The sequence below is a fragment of the Syngnathus typhle genome, linkage group LG5, assembly GCF_033458585.1.
Source record: "Syngnathus typhle isolate RoL2023-S1 ecotype Sweden linkage group LG5, RoL_Styp_1.0, whole genome shotgun sequence".
Classification (NCBI taxonomy): Eukaryota; Metazoa; Chordata; class Actinopteri; order Syngnathiformes; family Syngnathidae; genus Syngnathus; species Syngnathus typhle.
In genome coordinates, this window is record NC_083742.1 from 17,285,954 (window position 1) to 17,303,638 (window position 17,685).

The 17,685-nt window shown below is 45.3% G+C and overlaps 1 protein-coding gene across 1 annotated transcript in view; it reads right to left on the reverse strand.

Annotated features, from left to right (window-relative positions):
- antxr2a (ANTXR cell adhesion molecule 2a) overlaps nucleotides 1–17,685 on the reverse strand; it is a 35,760-nt gene that overhangs the window by 6,781 nt on the left and 11,294 nt on the right. Inside the window, exons 11-16 of the mRNA XM_061279171.1 lie at nucleotides 14,795–14,873; nucleotides 14,297–14,392; nucleotides 11,010–11,060; nucleotides 10,809–10,898; nucleotides 9,749–9,919; nucleotides 9,592–9,672 (exon numbers count right to left, since the gene is read on the reverse strand). Coding sequence (XP_061135155.1) covers nucleotides 9,592–9,672; nucleotides 9,749–9,919; nucleotides 10,809–10,898; nucleotides 11,010–11,060; nucleotides 14,297–14,392; nucleotides 14,795–14,873 — 568 coding nt within the window. The remainder of the gene's footprint in view (nucleotides 1–9,591; nucleotides 9,673–9,748; nucleotides 9,920–10,808; nucleotides 10,899–11,009; nucleotides 11,061–14,296; nucleotides 14,393–14,794; nucleotides 14,874–17,685) is intronic.

A 17,685-nucleotide genomic window follows, 5' to 3' on the forward strand; every position in this document is an offset into this window, starting at 1 on the left:
AAAGAAAAGCATAAGCTCGCACGTCCGCAGGCGGGCGGGCCTCATCAAAGTCTGATGACGGCGTGCTCATAAAAAGCTGCAATTCTGCATTAGGAGACCTTTTACAAGCAATCGCAGCTTTTCAACACAGCCGGCAGACGAGTATTTCGATACGCTGACAAGATTAGCGGGCGCACGAAATAAAAGAGCTTTACAAAGACGACAAATAGAAGATGGATGCTGCAATAAATAAAAATGAATAAACTGCAATAAATAAACAAAAAAACACTAAAAGAACTAAATCACTAAAATGAAGGATTACAAACCATTCTATTGTATTTATTGAAATGTAAATGAATTAATAAGATAACCTCTTAGACATTTTTAACATACCGTTTTTTTCCATGTATAATACGCATCCTAAAAATGGCATGTTGATGCTGGAAAAAAGCCTGTACCCATGTATAATACGCACCCAAATTTTGACTCCTACTTAAGTCCGTGAAAGTAAAATTATTTCAGAAAAAAGATCATCTTTGGGAACATCCGGATGTTATTCTGCCGGTCAGTATCACTGCGCATGCGCTAGCATACTCAATAGCGAAGAAATGTTTCGGATTTGTGTAGGGTACATTGTGACAGCATACGAGAGCGTTGTGTTCGTATGGAGCGTGTTTGAAGTGAACAGCAGAGAAGAAAGCGCATCTGTAATGGCGGCCTCCGTATCATATCCGGATTTAAAAAAAAAAAAAAAAAAAGAATTATTATTATTTATTTTTTTGTACCCATGTATAATGCGCAATAGATTTTAGGACAATAAATTAGTTAAATTTTGCGCATTATACATGGAAAGAAACGGTATTTGTATTCCTTTTTCATTTCAAGTCTTAAAATATGGCTTGTTCAATATATTTGTAAAATTACATTTAAAATAATGACCAGGAATTTATTTTTGTTTCAAAAATGTGAAACGAGTATTTTATTCTCAAAATATTCAGTTACGCCAATTTTGACTGAATTGATAGTGACGTAGAACGCATTCCAACGCAACACTACATTCCAACTTCTACAGTCAAACTTTTCCTTTGCGCGCTCGTATATCTGCATTACAAGTGATTTTGGAGCAAAAAGAAGAAAAGTTGCAGCTTTGAATCTGCAACGCAAAGCAAAGTTGTTATTTACGAGGTTGTAAAGTAACGCCAGCGTGCGCGGGCGAGAGAAAGTGAAAAAAATCAAAATATGCTTATCGAGCTGCATGCTAATAATCCATACGAGTCGTAATGTGATGCTGGAGATTTAATACAGTTTGTGCGTGTGTGTGCGTGTGTGTGTTTGCGCATTATTCTTAGATGTGGTCAATTGTAGGATTGTGACTATATTCAATTAGATCTTCGGTCACGGTGATCCTATGTATTATCCGTGTCTTCTGGTTGATAATGTGAAAACAAAAATGCCCCAAAAAAATGGCAACTCACAGATATCAAACTGTGCAAACTAAATTTCCAGTCCGGGTAACAGGAAATCAATCAAATTGCAAAAACCAAAGTGAAATTTTACTTTCATTTTATAGCCTTGTGATCTTCACCTCTGATGCTCATTTGAGAATCACAGCCAAATGTTCTCCTGCTCATCCTGATCCGTTGTCATGTATTAGCCCGCCGTCTTTTGGTACATAAACGGTTTGGAAGAACTATGTTGCGCAACACTGTTGCTTAATGGCCTTCCAAGGAGTCCAAGAACAAAATGTATAGCTTGCGCTATTATTGGGCCGAACCCAAACATTGATCAGAAGCTTTTTTTTTGGGGGGGGGGTTCTTGACGGAAAACATGGCAAAAACTTTCATCGCGTGTGAGCATGTTTGTGTGTGTGTCACACGGGGGTTCAGATGCTCGCACCCAAATCAAGTCGTGCGATGATTGTCAACTTTTGCGTTTGGAAGGTGAGATTTAACAGCTTGGAAGCTCTGGCAACCAAACGGAACCGTTTGTTCGCTATTGATTTGACGCACGCGCATCCACATAAGACTAAACACTTTATTTTGGTAGCCTCGGTGCTTATATTGCCACGCACGATATTCCGAGGGGGAGAGCAGGCTAAAGGCTAGTCGCAAGCAATACGTGTAAATTTGAGCGTGGTAATGCTAATAATAATCACGACAACAAAATCGTGTACTATTTCTGAAATGTATTTCTGAAACATATTTCTGAAACGGCGCCGAGCATAAATGTCCATAACAGCAACGGCGCAAGTCGGCTGACAGGCTAACTAAAGACTAAAGCTCAAGACGGCAAATCGAGGACCGACCGCGTCCGTCGCGGTCGGCTTGATTTTGCCGTGTCGGCTTTTTGACGACAAACCGCGGGAGGAGAGGTCGCTGTGGTGGCGGCGGCGGTGAGAGAGAGCCTAATTAAAAGTGTATCATCTTTAATTAAGACCCGGACAAGCTATCAGTGGTAAAAGATCACATTGTCATTAAGCTTAATAAGCTGCGTTATTAACTAACTCCACCGGCATCCATCAAAGACCAAAAAAAAAAAAAAGAGGGCTAACGGAGGAAATTAAAGTCGAAACGTAACGAGGGGAGGAAAAAATGACGACAAGCACATCTGGAAGGACTCCAAGGGCGTTTTAAATGAGCGGCGCCGCCAACTATTGTCACATCTGCATCTTTTTTCCATCATCAATTATGGACGGCGGTGACTTATTCATAAGAAGAGAAACATCCTTCAAGACGACATCTGCCTCTGAGCAGATGAACTTGTTTGGTGTAAATAAAAGTCGCGGGCCGTGTTGACCGTCAAATAAGCAGAGATTTCCACAGGCTGACGTGAACCTACAATGGCTGCTTCCGACCAAAATGACAGTGCCTTCTTGAGACTTTTTGGTGGGTCCCATTGAAAATGTCATGTCGTTACCTAAAGCCGGCTTTGGCGGCTGGATTTTTCAATACAGAATCAAAAGATGACATTACCCCACAATTCAAAACTACTATCAGAGCTGCTGCTTCTTTTCAGGCACAAGTTCCTGGGATTTTTTTTTGATATGGCGACCAAATTACACGGTGTTATCTTTGGGGGTCCGAAATTTCTAAATCACTTGACAATTCATAATGCGAACTGAAAGTGGCCAAGAGGGCTGAATTTGAAAAGTGTCTTTTCAAGAAGAAATGTGTCCTGTTCGACTCCTTTGTTGGTCTACCAAATTTGCTGCTGCTAAGTAATAGACATTTTGGGGCAGAATTTTTCAAAACTTTCTGGGATGGTTTTAACATAGGATCATGACAAATGTATGTATCCACTCCAAAGTAAAATGGCAAACTGCCTGTGTGCATTTTCAGACATGGGTTCCTTAGACTTTTATGCTGGTCTTCCCATGAGATACCCACCAAAACCATCTACCAAATTTCATACTGCAAACTGAAACTGCTTTCTGGGGCTGAATTTTTTGTTTGTTTGTTTGACCCAAACTTAAAAAATGCCACACATACTGTGCCTGAGTGAGCGTGACTTAATACGATGCTTAGTCTTCATTTTGGCCTTTTGCTGTTATGCTCCCGCCATGAGTGTAAAGCGTGTTTGTGAACAGACGCTTGTCAAAGGTCTCGTACGCAGCGCGTCGGCGTGCGCATTCATAACGCCGTGTCGGCGGCAGTGTTCAAAACGCTTTTTGCGCACACGCGAGGGCCCTTCAGTCCGCATTAGGCAGGGCGGCCACCTTGTTACATTCATGTATACAAAATAAGCACGCGCTCATCGAATATTCACTGTGAACATATTCCCCGCATAACATGACGGCCCCGCTTCTACCCTTTTAAAAATTCAAATGGACACAGGGGAGCATTAGAATACATTACGGCGAGGATGTGTGACACCCCGCCTTTGCTCACCCCCTCCTCCTTTATACGTCTGTCAGAAGGTGAACGAGGAAGAGGAGGCAGAGCGCACACGACCGAGTCGGCCCCTGCGACGCTGACGTTAACAATAATGTAATTTAATTAAAGCCAAGATCCCGCCGCCTCTCCTGCTCGCTTTGATTTTAATAGGCGATGAAGAAAGGAAGCCGAGAGAGTAGCGGCGGTCCAAGCGAGGACGAGGCGGGTCGGGCGGGGGGGGTACATCAGGTCGGATCGGATCAGGCCGGGGGGGGGGGGGGGGGGTGTCAAATGAGCCCCCGACACGAGTGCTCTCCCTTCGCCTCTGCGCGGGGTGCAGGTACCAGCCCAGACCACCCGGACGAATACAACGAGAGCCTTCAGCTAATGGGGAGGCAAGAACCAGACGACGAGAAGGCCAAAAATGAGAAGGGATCACAAAATCATGGCGTTAGATATGGACACATGTTCACATTTAACACAGGCAACCAATTGCTTGTTGCTCCAAACATGAGATTTATTAGCTAAACAAGAATGTTTTGTCCAAATATGTTTATAAAATTGTAATAAAAATGTATGTACTCTAATAATAATTTAAAATACAGCAAAGTAGACAGACGCAAATTTCAAACGTGGCAAGAAAACAACTACTGTAGGAATAACACATCAAGAGAGCTGAACTAAGTTTTTTTTTGGGATGTTAATGTATTCATTACAACATTTTTTTTTTTACTTTTGTTTTCATTTCATTATTTCATTTGGTTTTCTAATTCTCATTGCAAGATCGAGTTTGATTCATATTCATTTCAACTACATTTTTAGTTTGTTTTAAAATGAATTTAGTGTTTAGAATTTCATTCCATTCTTTTTTCTAAATTTATTTCATTCTTAAATATTCTCATCTAGAATATAGAACTGAACATTGGATTTGAAATGTTTTCATTGCTGTAAAATAATCTTTAAAATTTAGGATTTAAACTTTTCAAGTTTTTATTTCACTAATTACAATTCCTGCCTGTAAAAATGCACCATTGCAACTCATAACCGGCCTAGTTTTAGTGGCCTGTTGATTTGGTATAAAATACGTAGCTGCTAGCATTTGGGCGCTAACATTCACAAAAGCAACCTACTATGAAACAGGATTGCAACTCATAGTTAGCTTGTTCTTACCGGATTACAAATTACAAACCTGTAGCTCCCATTAGCACTAATTAATATGGGTGCTATCATTTTGTCTTTTACTTTAGCTGTAATATTTCAATTTGCTACACTAAGCATAGTCCCGTCATCCAATCAGCAGTAACAAAAAGCTTCCTGCTTTATGAGGTTAATCCGGTTACCAGCCAGGTCCGGAGCCAGAGGGGAGGTAGAGGGGTTGGGGGGGGGTAGGATTAACATGGCGGTCATTATCAAATTTACAACCAGTCACACAGACATCTGCCCTACTTTTGCTGGCTTCGTGTAAAAAGAAGTCATCTGGTTAAGAGAGAGCGGTCGGCGCTCGTAAACGCTCGCTTGGTTTTCCCGCTGCAGTGAAAGCTGTCACAGCACAGGCCGGGGGGGTGGGGGCGACGGAACGGAGCTGTCATTTGGCTACTTGTTAGCGCTAACAAGGACGTGCGCTGATAGAACTAATGAGGCCCGGGTCCACTCATAGAACTAATGAAGCCCAGGGCTGGCCGCACCGCTATAGCAATCCTAGCACCCTAACCCTCGATGCGGCTACTCGGTCAAGCTGCGTAGGGTGGCGACGAGCGCCGCAGTGAACGCTCACGTTTTCAGATCCTTCTCAATTAGCAATTAGTTTTGTTGACAGCAACTTTCAGGAGGACTAATGTAAATACATACGTCATACAAAACAATTTAACAATAAAAATATTAATGAAAGAAAAAAACAAAAGAGAATTCAACAACACGTTTTTGTGTTTTCAAATTTCTGGGAGGCACGGCCAATTTTAATGGAAGGCACTCTGGCGATTTTATACTTGAAGAATTTTTCTTTAAGACACATTTGTAACGGGTATTGGCAGGATCCCAATCACCCGTTGGGCCTCCACTGCATTCATATAATACACAAGAAATACTGAGCGGGTGATGAAACAAGACATTTTCGTATCGGGCTAGACAAGAATCAATGGTTGAAATCGGAATTCTGTTAGACATGAAAAGATCATTGTAGGAAAGTAATATCCTGGTGTATCTATTTGTGAATTCCGCAATGTGTTGTACTGCAATCGCAATTTCACAGCTAATTACGTGCTTTGACCCATATTGCTAACAAAAGCACGCTTAATATTAGCTTAGTGAACATTAGAAGCGCTAGCAGCACCTTAACGCCTGCATGTAAATGATCTCAACTCTAAATGCATTTGCTGGCTACCGTTAGCGCTAACAGATGTCCTTTCGCGCCTTTTGTCTAAAAAAAAAAGGCGCTATTGTTTCAGATGACACATCTTAAAAGGTTTCACCGACGTCTTTAGCTAGCTAGCTACACGTGTGAGGATACAATATGCTAACGGGGCGCTAATTTATGTTCTAAGAAAGAGTTGATGAACAACAAAAACACAAGCCGTGGTGGCAGCAAAGAGGTGTTTAGTGCACGCAGCACTAATTTCCCCATAAAAGACTTTTAATGGGAAGTAAACAAGCAAGCTAATGACGCACCTACGGATCAGAGAGCGTGACATCTTATAATTAACGGAGCTAATTGCTACTAAACTGCAGTGAAGCAGCTAATAAAAGTGTCGGGAGACCACAGACCAGGCCTGAGAGGTGGAAAATGTAAAAACAACGTCATCACAAGTGTTGAGCGATGTTTCAAGACATAGACACGACAATCTGATCACATGGAGTCGTGTGGTCTGGAGACTTTCCGGTTTTAGCTCCGTAGCAAGCCTTCCATCTTTTCCGGACACCGCAAGCGTATTTTCATGAAGCTGAAGAAATGACACGGCTCAGACAGGAAATTGGGTGTTGGGGTACACGGTGGATCCGATATACTTCAAAATGAAATCGTTTGGCAAACTTGTTTTTTCTTTTCATTCATGAAAACAACTGACAGACCTTCCATTCAGAGCTAAAACACCTTTCCATGGCATAGGCCGTTAATTAACCCGTGTTGGCCGATTCGGCTGCAGTTTGTGCTCTAAATCTAAAGGTCTTAACCTCAAGGCCTAGGTTCTATTAAAGGACCGACGCAGTCGCTCTGAGACAAGGGCCTAGATTAGAACCACGGCCTTGACTGTGACCCTATTCGGCGGCATACTTATTTATCGGATTAAATAATGAAATGATTACACATTTCATTCGTAAACAATTCAGTAAAAAAAAAAAGTCACGGTGGTGATAAATGATCAATTCCTATTTCATATACAGCACATACTATTTAATGAACTCTGAGTTTATGTTAATGAGGGCAACAAGATGTCTTGATCACCATGCCCATGTCGGTACACGCTTATTTACATATTTCAATCCTCCAGACTTGAAAGTCGCTAACAGATGACAAAATCCCAGCAACAGCTTGTCCTCGGCCGTGACACGGGACATATTTTCTGGGAGAGAACAGAAGTCTGAACATGAGAAAAGTCTTGGAGCTGTCTAGTGGGCCGCGTTAGGGATTATTGTCTTAGCTTGATTGTAAACATGGCCGCCAACATACAGCTCGACCTGTTTACAGCCTGTGGGAAAGTCTGTGCGGCTAGTTTCAAATGGACAGATAATTCATTGCAAAACTTTCATGAATGTGACCTATAACCTGAATGGCCGAATCAAGATAACCAGCAAACACCTGCATCTGATAACCACGTCCCCAAATTTCAGGCATTCTAGTTGGCTTTCCCCGACATTTTGGAAGTTAAACTTATAGTCTTCTGCGCCAAAGGATAAAAATATCAGGAAAGTTTTAAGATGGGTTTGAACGCGTTTTGAGTTTGTAATCTGTCCAAAATGGTTGAAACTATTAATATCAACTTCACCAAGGAGCAATCACAAACAATACAAAATTATTTAAAGAAAGAAAACGAGACCTGATGATTACTTTTTCATAAAAAAAGAAAAAAAAAAGGCCAATTACATAAAGAGATTTCCCACGTACAGACCCATACGCGAGCACACACCAAAACGATATTTTATCAGCGTGGAGGTCCGGCGGCTCGTACTGTTAACCTCCACCAGCACTCAGCCCACTCGTCCCCCTGGTGAGGAACAGATGCGAAGAGAGAGGAACAAATGGGAATCCAACTGGAAGCCCACACACACAAACGCACTAGCAGAACAAGTGCACCGCCTGTTTGGTCGCAGCTCGCCTACTCGCGCTCGGCTTCCTGTCGGACGGCGTCGAGGGAGAGTTGGTTCGCTCTATAGCCGCTATCTTTAAACACACAGCTGCTAAGGGCTGCCAGAATAAGCCCCTCCCTCCTCCCCCAATCCCGCCATCTTGCTCTACCTGCCGTCCCCAGCCGATCCCGGGAAAAACTTGGCGGCAGATGTTGCGAGCGCCAAGCTGGCTCAGAAGTGCCTCCCCGGTTCCCAGCACTCGCCCGACAACACAGTCAAAACGCATCAGATCTCTTTATTTGCGCCCGGGGCGAGTTCGGCACTGCAGCTGTGGCCGCCCCCCGCCCCGCCGCCACCGCCTACCTTTGGTGTCGAAGGCCCTCGGGCGCTAAATGTGAGACCCCCGGAAAAAAACAAAAAGAAAAAAACAGTTTCCCTCTCATTTCCCGTCTCGCCCGTCTGCATCTGCTGGAAAATGCAACAGTGGCTCAGGGCGGCGGCACGGAATTGGACACCTCTGTGCGTGCGTGGGTTTGTGTGTGTGTGTGTGTGTGTGGTGGTGGGGGGTGCATAACGGAGCGGTCGGAGGCCGGTGACCCGTGCCGAACAGATGTCGGTGACGACCTGCAGCCTTACACCTGTACGAAAAGCCCGGGAAACATTTGTTGAAACATTCATGAGCCGGGGGGGGTTCCTGTTGGCCATCAAAAGCCACCTCACAGTCCCTCCCGTCTTTGACAGCCGGCGCTAGACCAAAGGATCTGCTTTTCCGCCAAAAACTTGGGAGCAGTTGGAAAATGATGACCCGCGTCCCAAAAAGTCGACTTTCTATTATCAATACCGATCATCGATGTGATTCCTAATCAATTCTCAGTGGGTGAAGGAAAGAAAGAACTCTTTCTTCTTATGCCCTTTCTTTCGTGGGTGGCTTGAAGCGGCCCGACCAGCGGCAGAGCCCATGCGAGGCGTCTACTTCCTCCGATCTAAGCGAGCGCCCGGCTAATCTTGTTCAAATAATCATGGCCCGAGAGGGTTGTTGTCGGCCATCGCCGCCGACTCCCGGCGCTTTGATCGCGACAGGCGAGAAAAAAAAAAAAAAACTAAAAGGGGCAAGCGCCCACAGCTGAGTGCTGCATCTGCTGTGAGGCTCCTTGAGGCACTTCCTTCAATTTGGTGACCTGTTGCTTTCCCATTTGAATCGCAAGGTAAAGGTCCAGGATGAGTATCGAGAGGTCCCTTTCCGACCTCCTGTTAATTTGATGGAAGATTTTGGCGAGCCACATGCGAATGAAGCGAGCGGGAGCCTTTTTGTTTAGACTTGCCAGTACGAATGGGATTATGGATCATGGATAGAAATGATCCTCACAGGCTGTTTGAGGTCTAACCTGTCAGTAACGTCAGCCTTTCAAGGCATAATCCTGAAAATCAACACTGACCAACAAAGCGTCTTTTTGGTTTTTACCTTCTCAGCAGACGTGGGCCTCATGAGGGAAACGCGATCGTACTGCCGTCGCATCAAGGCCCACAAAGCGTCCAGACGACCCTGATGGACATGCGGTGCTTAAGTCTCGCGGTCACGTTCCAAAGCTGAATCCAAAGCAGACCAAAAGACGCCTCACCTTGATGGGGGTGTACCACTTGTTGTCCGAGCGGCGGCGGGGGGAGGCGGCGGCGGGCCCGGCCCGTTTCACCATGGGCTCCTCGGCCTCCTCGGGCATGGACACTACCGCGTTCTTGGCCTTCTCCAGACGGGCGCCCTCTTCGGTGGAGCCCTTCTCGCCCCAGCGCACCTGTGCGGATCAAAGACATGAGTTTTGAACACAGAATCACGCTAATGACGCTTGACGTCAACGACGCTGTTCATAATAACATTTCCTTGCCTTCTTGTGAGAAAATATTTTGTGGTTGCAATAGATACCAGAATGAAACGTTGCATGCGCAAAAAATGGCATCTTTGTGTGCAACTCTGGCATCTTTATGAGAACGAGTCTTGTCGAAGGTACAGTAGATGTTGGAGACTTTGCTTCCTTGACCGTAGAAGCAAGGATGTGGCCTGACAAGGCTCATCAAACGGCTACGCGAAGACCAAAGGCGCGGCTTCGCACGTCCTCTCAAGGGAAGGGAGCAAAGAGCTACGTGCTCCCAGAAGATGCTGGGACATCCCCGTGATGATTTACAGATGATGTGCAGGAGGAGCACGAGGAAAAGAAGGGGGGGGGGGGGGGGGCAACGGTGAGGACGGCGGACACGTTGACAGCCGAGACGACGTGACGGCATCGCGACGGGACGACGAAGGACAGCCTGTCGCGTCAGAGCTGTCGAGGCTCGGATTGACCGACGGAATGATGGACGGCCACGTCGCAATAAAAGCAGCGTAAGCGCTTTCCTGTTGACCCGCTTCGGGTTTACACGACAACGCGCTTGTGTGACTTTTAGAAGAAGGTGAAACTAATGTGGGATTGGTTGCTTGACGGGAGAGAGAGAGAGATGAGGAGAAGAGGAAGAACACGATGAGGAGAAGAGGAGGAGAAGGTTGAAGATGAGAAGTTTGGAGAGGAAAAAATACCAAAGAGGTTTAGAAAAGGAGAAGGAAGAGGAGGAGAACAAAGAGGTGGATGAAGCTAAAGAAAAAAGAGGGATGTGTGTGCATGTGTGAGTGTGTTCTGTGTGCTCTTTGACCTCCATGCGTTTGATGCCTCCAGCTCCTCTTCCTCCGTAGTAGGAGGCATCCACGGTGGGCCATTTCTTCTTGCCGACCGGCTCGGGCTCCTGCAACGGAGAGACGTTAGCGTGGCTGTTCCAGGCCTCATCACAGCTCATCAAAAGCTCTGAAGCCTGGGCCATTTTGAAGCCGGAAGCCTGATTCAAAAGCGTACTCACAGGTGGCGGCGGTCTTGACGGGGGTGGCTGTGGCGGGGGGTCTTTGATGACCTGGACAAACAGGAAGAGAAAAAAAAACGTCAGCAGAATGTCCGTCAGGAGAAAATGTGACAAGAGCTTGACGGCTGACGGGCCACCCAGTCAAAAAAAGAAAAACCTCTTCGCAACCCGCTGACTCTGGTGAGTGTTCCTGTTTTGCAACATGAGCCCCCTCCCCCTCCCTCGTAAAAAAATGAACAGTCAACTTGTTGACAGGGTGGGATGCGTCTTGAATTAATTGCACGAGGTTCAGCGCACCCTAGCCCACCCAGGACCTGGCGAGTTAATTAACTCCAATAAGACGGGAGACTGAGAGGAGGAGGAGGAAATTGAACTGAATTCCCCCCCCGGCCTCAATATCTATCTATCCATCCATCCATCCATCCATCCATCCATCCATCCATCCGAGGAGGAGGAAGAGAAGGAGGAAGAGGAAGAGAAGGAGGAAGAGAAGGAGGAAGAGAAGGAGGAAGAGAAGGAGGAAGAGAAGGAGCTCCTGCTTTTTTGTACGTATTGGCTGAAACCCGCGCGACTTGACGCCCTCTGAGGGAAGAGGCTCAAACGCTGCCCCCTGGTGAGCTGGAGGTGCCCCTCAACCCCCCCACCCCCCCAATTCTGTAAGTTGGGCACTCTGACAGCACGCTCCATTTAATCAGCGAAGCCGTAAAGAGCAAGGCGGACCTTTTGTCCCAATGTGGGGCATTTAGCAGATGAATTTCTTGCGTGGTGGGAAGGAATGCACACCAACTACAGCTGCTTTTTATGCTGCATTTTCATGAGCAGATGCATGGAAAAAAAAAACATTAGCTTTCATTAACTCCTCTTTGACATTCCTCTAGCCATGGTTTGAAACCCTACTCTCTCAAACCCCGAATTATGGCCCTAATCTGAAATGGCAACGCTGACTAAATGTGACTTGAAAGTGAAACTTGTAAGCGCTCAACAAAATCTCACATGGGCTTTCTTGAATGGTCAAGTTTTGCTTAAAACCCAAATTTGAAAGCCTTACCTAGAAACCCTACCATGGCCTTCATCGGAAACCTACAAATGACAAAGTTAGCAAGGACGCTAACAGCTGTTTTCTGCTTTGCGTTTCAAACGCAGGCACGGCGCGCTCATTAGCATAATGAACGAAAGTCATCAATTAGGCTTAATGAATTTCTCTTTGACACGCTCATCAGCAAATCCTGTGACCTCTCCATACGCTGCCCGGCGTCGTTCCCACCGCCGCCGTACGCTGGCCGCATTAGCTCCTCCCGAGTAATTACACAAGCAGATTTTCGGGACATATTGTGGGCTAAATAGAGTAGAGGGGACTTTGTCCCGGCTCTACCTGATGAACAGATGCGACATCCAGTTCACATCCAACACAAAGACGAGACACGCGCACAAAATCAATTCTCAAAATTGCAAAGGTCTCGAAAAACCAAGCCGTGTTTTTTTTTTTTCCACATTGTGGCAGTTCGGCATAAATTATCATGTGTCGGAAAAAAAAATACATGCCCACACATTTGACATCCTGTTGAACGACGGAGTTCATATAAATTTGGACAATGCCCAACATTTTAGGATCTACAATCATACCTGGAAACTTGGCGAGCACTAACACATGATCAATCATAAAACTATTATCGAATCGCTGCCGACTAATCGGTGCACCTCCACAATTAACCCTCATTTCGTCAAGAAAAAGTATACTAGCTTAGTGCTAACATATGGCGTAAAACGTCACAAGTGCTAACAGAAATGAGCATCCACAGGTGATTCATCGCAAAAGGCGCACGCGGCAGCAACCCATACTAATGGCGGGGCGCAATACGGTTATCAAGTCCTCAAACAATTCCAAAAAGGGACTGAGCCTTTGATTCCGCCACCATTTTGCCCAAATAAACGACAAACAAAAGCAAATTACTACTCGGCAGCTCGGGCGCGTGACCCCTCTGCTGGCTCGGCGGCGAGCCGGGATTTTGCGCCTCGCCGCGGCTTGGCAGACTGGCGAGCGGTACAAAGGAGGAGGGGGGGGGGGGTTTAAATATTAACAAGGCACACATGGCCGTGCTCTTGTGCGGCGTTCCCCGGGTGCGAGGCGACAGCAGCTCCCCGCACCAAGACAAACACGGCGGCGGCCAGACATGCTGCAGGGGGTTTACATTTTAATGCCTTTGTTGCCGCTCCAAAATATGCTCACGTCTCATGCTGGACGCCGTCCCCGCAGGTTCCCGCCACGCCAGGTGACGTCCATCATTTCTGGTGAAGAGGCTTTGCGTCGGTGGCCAGGAAAAAAATAAAAATAAAGCAGAGACGCGGGAGCAAAAAGAGCGCCATCTGTGCCCTCCCCTGGCCCCGTCCCGCCTAATCTGTTGTGGATTTTTCTAAAGTGGCTGCGAGTGTTTTCCAAAGGGCCCGAGGGTACGGCGAGTTTACTCTCACACAAAAGTGCAAGCCGCTCGCAGAGAGAACAATGGAGGAGGCCGCGCTTGCACATCAATTAAAGCGCCACGAGTGAGGAGAGCGGCGGCGGCGACATCTAACTTTGGTACGGGCTAGCAGGGTTGGGAAGGGCCACTAAGCAACCACTAGTTTGCGTCAAAAATACACGACTGGCAATTGATCAACTTTCAAGACATCATCAACCAAAAGTGCTCATCCCGCCTTCGAGCCTACCTGGAAAGTAAGAAATCTGCCAACATGTTTTTTGTCCAAGACAAAACGGTGAGCCGCATTAATCCTTTGCGACCCAAATTGAGCTTTCGCCCCAGCGAGAGAGCCGATTGGCTGAGGCGCAAGTGGCGTACAATAACCACTTCGAAGCGGTGCAAAATGGCCGGCCGGCTGGCCGCGAACGTCGCCTAGCGACGGCACACAAAGAAGCTCAAACGGGAAGCGGTGACGGCAAGCAGAAAATGGCAGCGGGTCGCCTGCGACAGATTGCGTGCAGGTGAACAAAATCTTTTGCTTGCGAGACATCGGCGGTACGGCGCTACCTCGGGGACCGACGCGATTAATAATAAGCGCGGAGATTGGCGGCGCTTTTTGTCGGATTTGCGGCCGCCGCTAGCTACGCCGTCCTGTTATGAGTGTTTGCTAATCCCGTCATTCGCAGCGTTTCGCTCACAATGTGACGAAATCGGAAACAAAAGAATCCCTAAAGGCCGTCAGTAAACAAAAAACGCTGAATACTGGGACGGCTGTGACCCGGCAGAACAGAGATGGACGCGCTTGTGGCATGAAGGCTTCACCAGACTCACCACAGTGCAGCAGAGGGGCCAGAACCACCAGAAGAGGGCCAGAGCCACCAGAGCCACAAGCACCAGGAACACGATGGCCACCACCAGACCGTTGGACTGCAAACATGTCACAATTTGTTCATTGATACTTTCAGGTCTCACAAAAGACACACACAAAAAAATGTGACAGCGCGTTCGCTTGAAATGTTTTGGGTTGTGTTCCGACTGCACAGAAAGCGTGCTAGCTGCCTAAATATTTTGATACGTGACCCCAATTTTGGGAGCCTTGATGAAATCAACCTGCTTTTACTGTGACTGGAAAGACGCAGGCTCTGCTGGATAGTTAATGTAGGTCAGCCAACCATCAGGGGGCGACGAACAGTTAAGTCATCATTAAGCTTGGAACAAGATAACAGCAAATGTATTCAGTTTGCCCCGATAAATTGACATTTTTAGCTAGATTTGATTTGAGTGTAAATTATTTGTTTGAAAGTTTCATGTTGTGTTGCATTGACTCACACAAGTGGAGGCGGTGATGGTGTACGAGCTGGAGATGAACGACTTGCCGTCGTTCAGGCTGATGAGCACGTCCATGCTCCTGGCAACACACAAATGATTGAAGTGAAAAACATTTCACTTTTCTTTTCTAGCACCATCTGACCATAGTGTCCTCATTCCAGCATGTGCGTTTGTTTTACTGCCTTTTCAAAGTAAGGGCGGAAAGAGTAGCAATAAAAAATAGACTTCAAAATTTAAATCCATTTGACATTTTTTCCAGCAACAGAAAGAAAACAAAGAGAAAAAAAAATTCTATGTCGATGTGGCAAAACGTGGCACTCCACTGAAAATGCTCCAAATTCAAATTCAGACTTCCCTGGATGGGGCTTATTGTCAAAAACATTCAAAGGATTGCTGAAAAATATGCAGTAACATCATGGAAATTGGATTATTTTGTTAAGACTCAAGTATTGAGCTAGAGGGGAGGTGTCAACAAGTTGAGGAAAAAAAAAAAAATCACTATCAGAGAGCATTGGGACGCGCCGGTGGGGGGGGTGCATGCCAAACTCTGCTTAAATATTTAGCGAGTAAATAAGGGCAAGGTGCCAAGGCATGGGAATATTGATGGGGGGGCGTAATGGACACACGGTCTGCTCGCTCATCTGTTGGGATCCACAGGAGGATTGGCCGCCTCGGGCCAAATCCAAAAGCAAAGAGACCTCTCCTCGTTAGTATTCGGCACGCCGGGCGGGCCGGGCCGGGCCGAGCCGCCCGAAGGCGCACCTTCTTTCTCCTTCGCATTCTTTCTTTTTTTGTCAGGCGGAGGATTTGAGGCGTTTCCAAGCGATGCGCAGTTCTCATTAAGGTGGCCGTAATTGGACGGGCCGTAATGGGCATATGGAAATTGCGGTGCCGTTCATCATTAGGGTTTTAATTGAGGGCCATTACGCCACGCACCCTCAACTTGTGCCTCGCACCACGTCAAGGCCCGGCGTCTTTTTTTCCACGCACTTGGCGATGCAAATCAAGTGACATATATGAGCAAAGTAAATGCCACGCGTCTCAATAAGGTTAAAAAGCTTTGGCGGCAGCAGCAGCATCACTGTCCGTTGTCAATATTACCCCTGAGCACAATTTGCTCTCACTTTATACACGTAAATGTTGCATACATTTAATGACTAGAAAACTGCTTTGAAAAATGTAATAATGGGATTTTTTTATTAGACTTATTTATATTCATAGTTTTTATTTATTTACAATGGTAAACGTTTTTGGGTTATTTTTTTATTCATATACAACCATCCATTTAAAGTATGGCATATGAACTGGTTCAATATTTCAGAATACTGGGGGAAAAAAATAACATTTTGAAATTGAGGTTTGGGAATTTTAACAGATGTTTTGAAAACAAAAACAGGATAACATGGACGTCGATATTTATGTTTTTTTTTATTTAATTGGTAAACTATAAAGTATAAGACATTTAATGTGGAAGCCAATGCGGATCAATTTCATTTGTTTTGAAGCGTAAAATTATTGAAAAAAAGGTAGGGTTTAATTTTTTTTAGTTGAGGGGAAATTATTTAAAGTATTTATATATATATATATATATATATATATATATATATATATATATATATATATATTTATTCACAGTTTGTTTTTAAACACTTCCTATTTGTTGTATGCCAAATTGACCTATCAAAAAAAAATCTCCAATTTCTTTTAATATAATTAATAAATATTGAAATGATGATGTATTTTCTTTTTATTTATATATTTATTTTACTGTCTTCTTACGTCACTGGTCAAACTGACCAGTGGATTGGAAAAAAAAAAAAAAAAAAAAAAAAAAAAAGACAACCGAGGATAAAAATTGCTCTGCTGGCCTTTGCAGCCGCAAGGGTGCGGAGGCCGTTCGTCCCTTTGTGGCGTGCAAAGCAAATGCGAGCTCTCCGTGTCGGACGTGACAGCAGAAGCTCATTTGGCCAATTGAAGCCGAATGGCTGATAATAGCAGGCAGGTTATTAATCAGGCAGGAGGGCTCCCATGCGAGAAACACTGATGAGCGGTGGCGGGCACCCCCCCCCCCCTCCACCTCCCCCTCCCATCACAGCTGGACATCCTAAACGCGAGCATCACCCACAACCATATTCTTCCTTCCCTCTTGTGAGATGAAATCTAAAGGATATCACTTTGGACAAGCTTAACAAATGGGTTCATTTGTTTCCCCAGAAAAAAAAAACAAAAAAATATGTTATTGACTTGACTGCAAGTAGATCAATGTATTTAATAATAATAATAAAAAAAAGTGCCCTTTTGTGGGACAAGAGTTACAAATTATAGAATGAATGTCTTGAGTTCTGTGAGCTTTGATCCGGGCCGCTCGAGTCTTGGTGATCTTCGATACAATCTGCTTCCGATTTCAGTCAGCTTTAATGTCAACTGTTTTCCAATTCCATGAGCCTTTTTATTTCTCTGCGCTTTAGTGTGGACCGTCTGATCCAAGCCCATTTTGTTTGGAATTTCTGCCGCACTTTATTCAGTGAGCTTTGATACAAATTTGGGCTTTGCACGTGATTACAAACTTTGAGCTGATTTAGGTGCGCTTTAATGGGGACCGTTTGAACTTGAGTCAGTTTTAATGAACTTAAATATGGATTCTTTCGGCAGGCTTTGACAGCAGGCTTTGACACGACATAAGCACATTGCCTCAAAGTTTTCTTTGGGTATCTTTTTTTTTTTTTTTTTAAATCAGACAACAGCTGCAAGGTTGCGTTTTTAAGCAACGGCGAGCAAGTCGGTCCGTCGAGGGATCCGTCAAGAAAGAAAGAGACTATGTCCATCTGGACACCACGGTCGGCGAGGGATCGTGAAGACGCTAATGGTTTTCCAAAGTTTCCCGTAAAGAC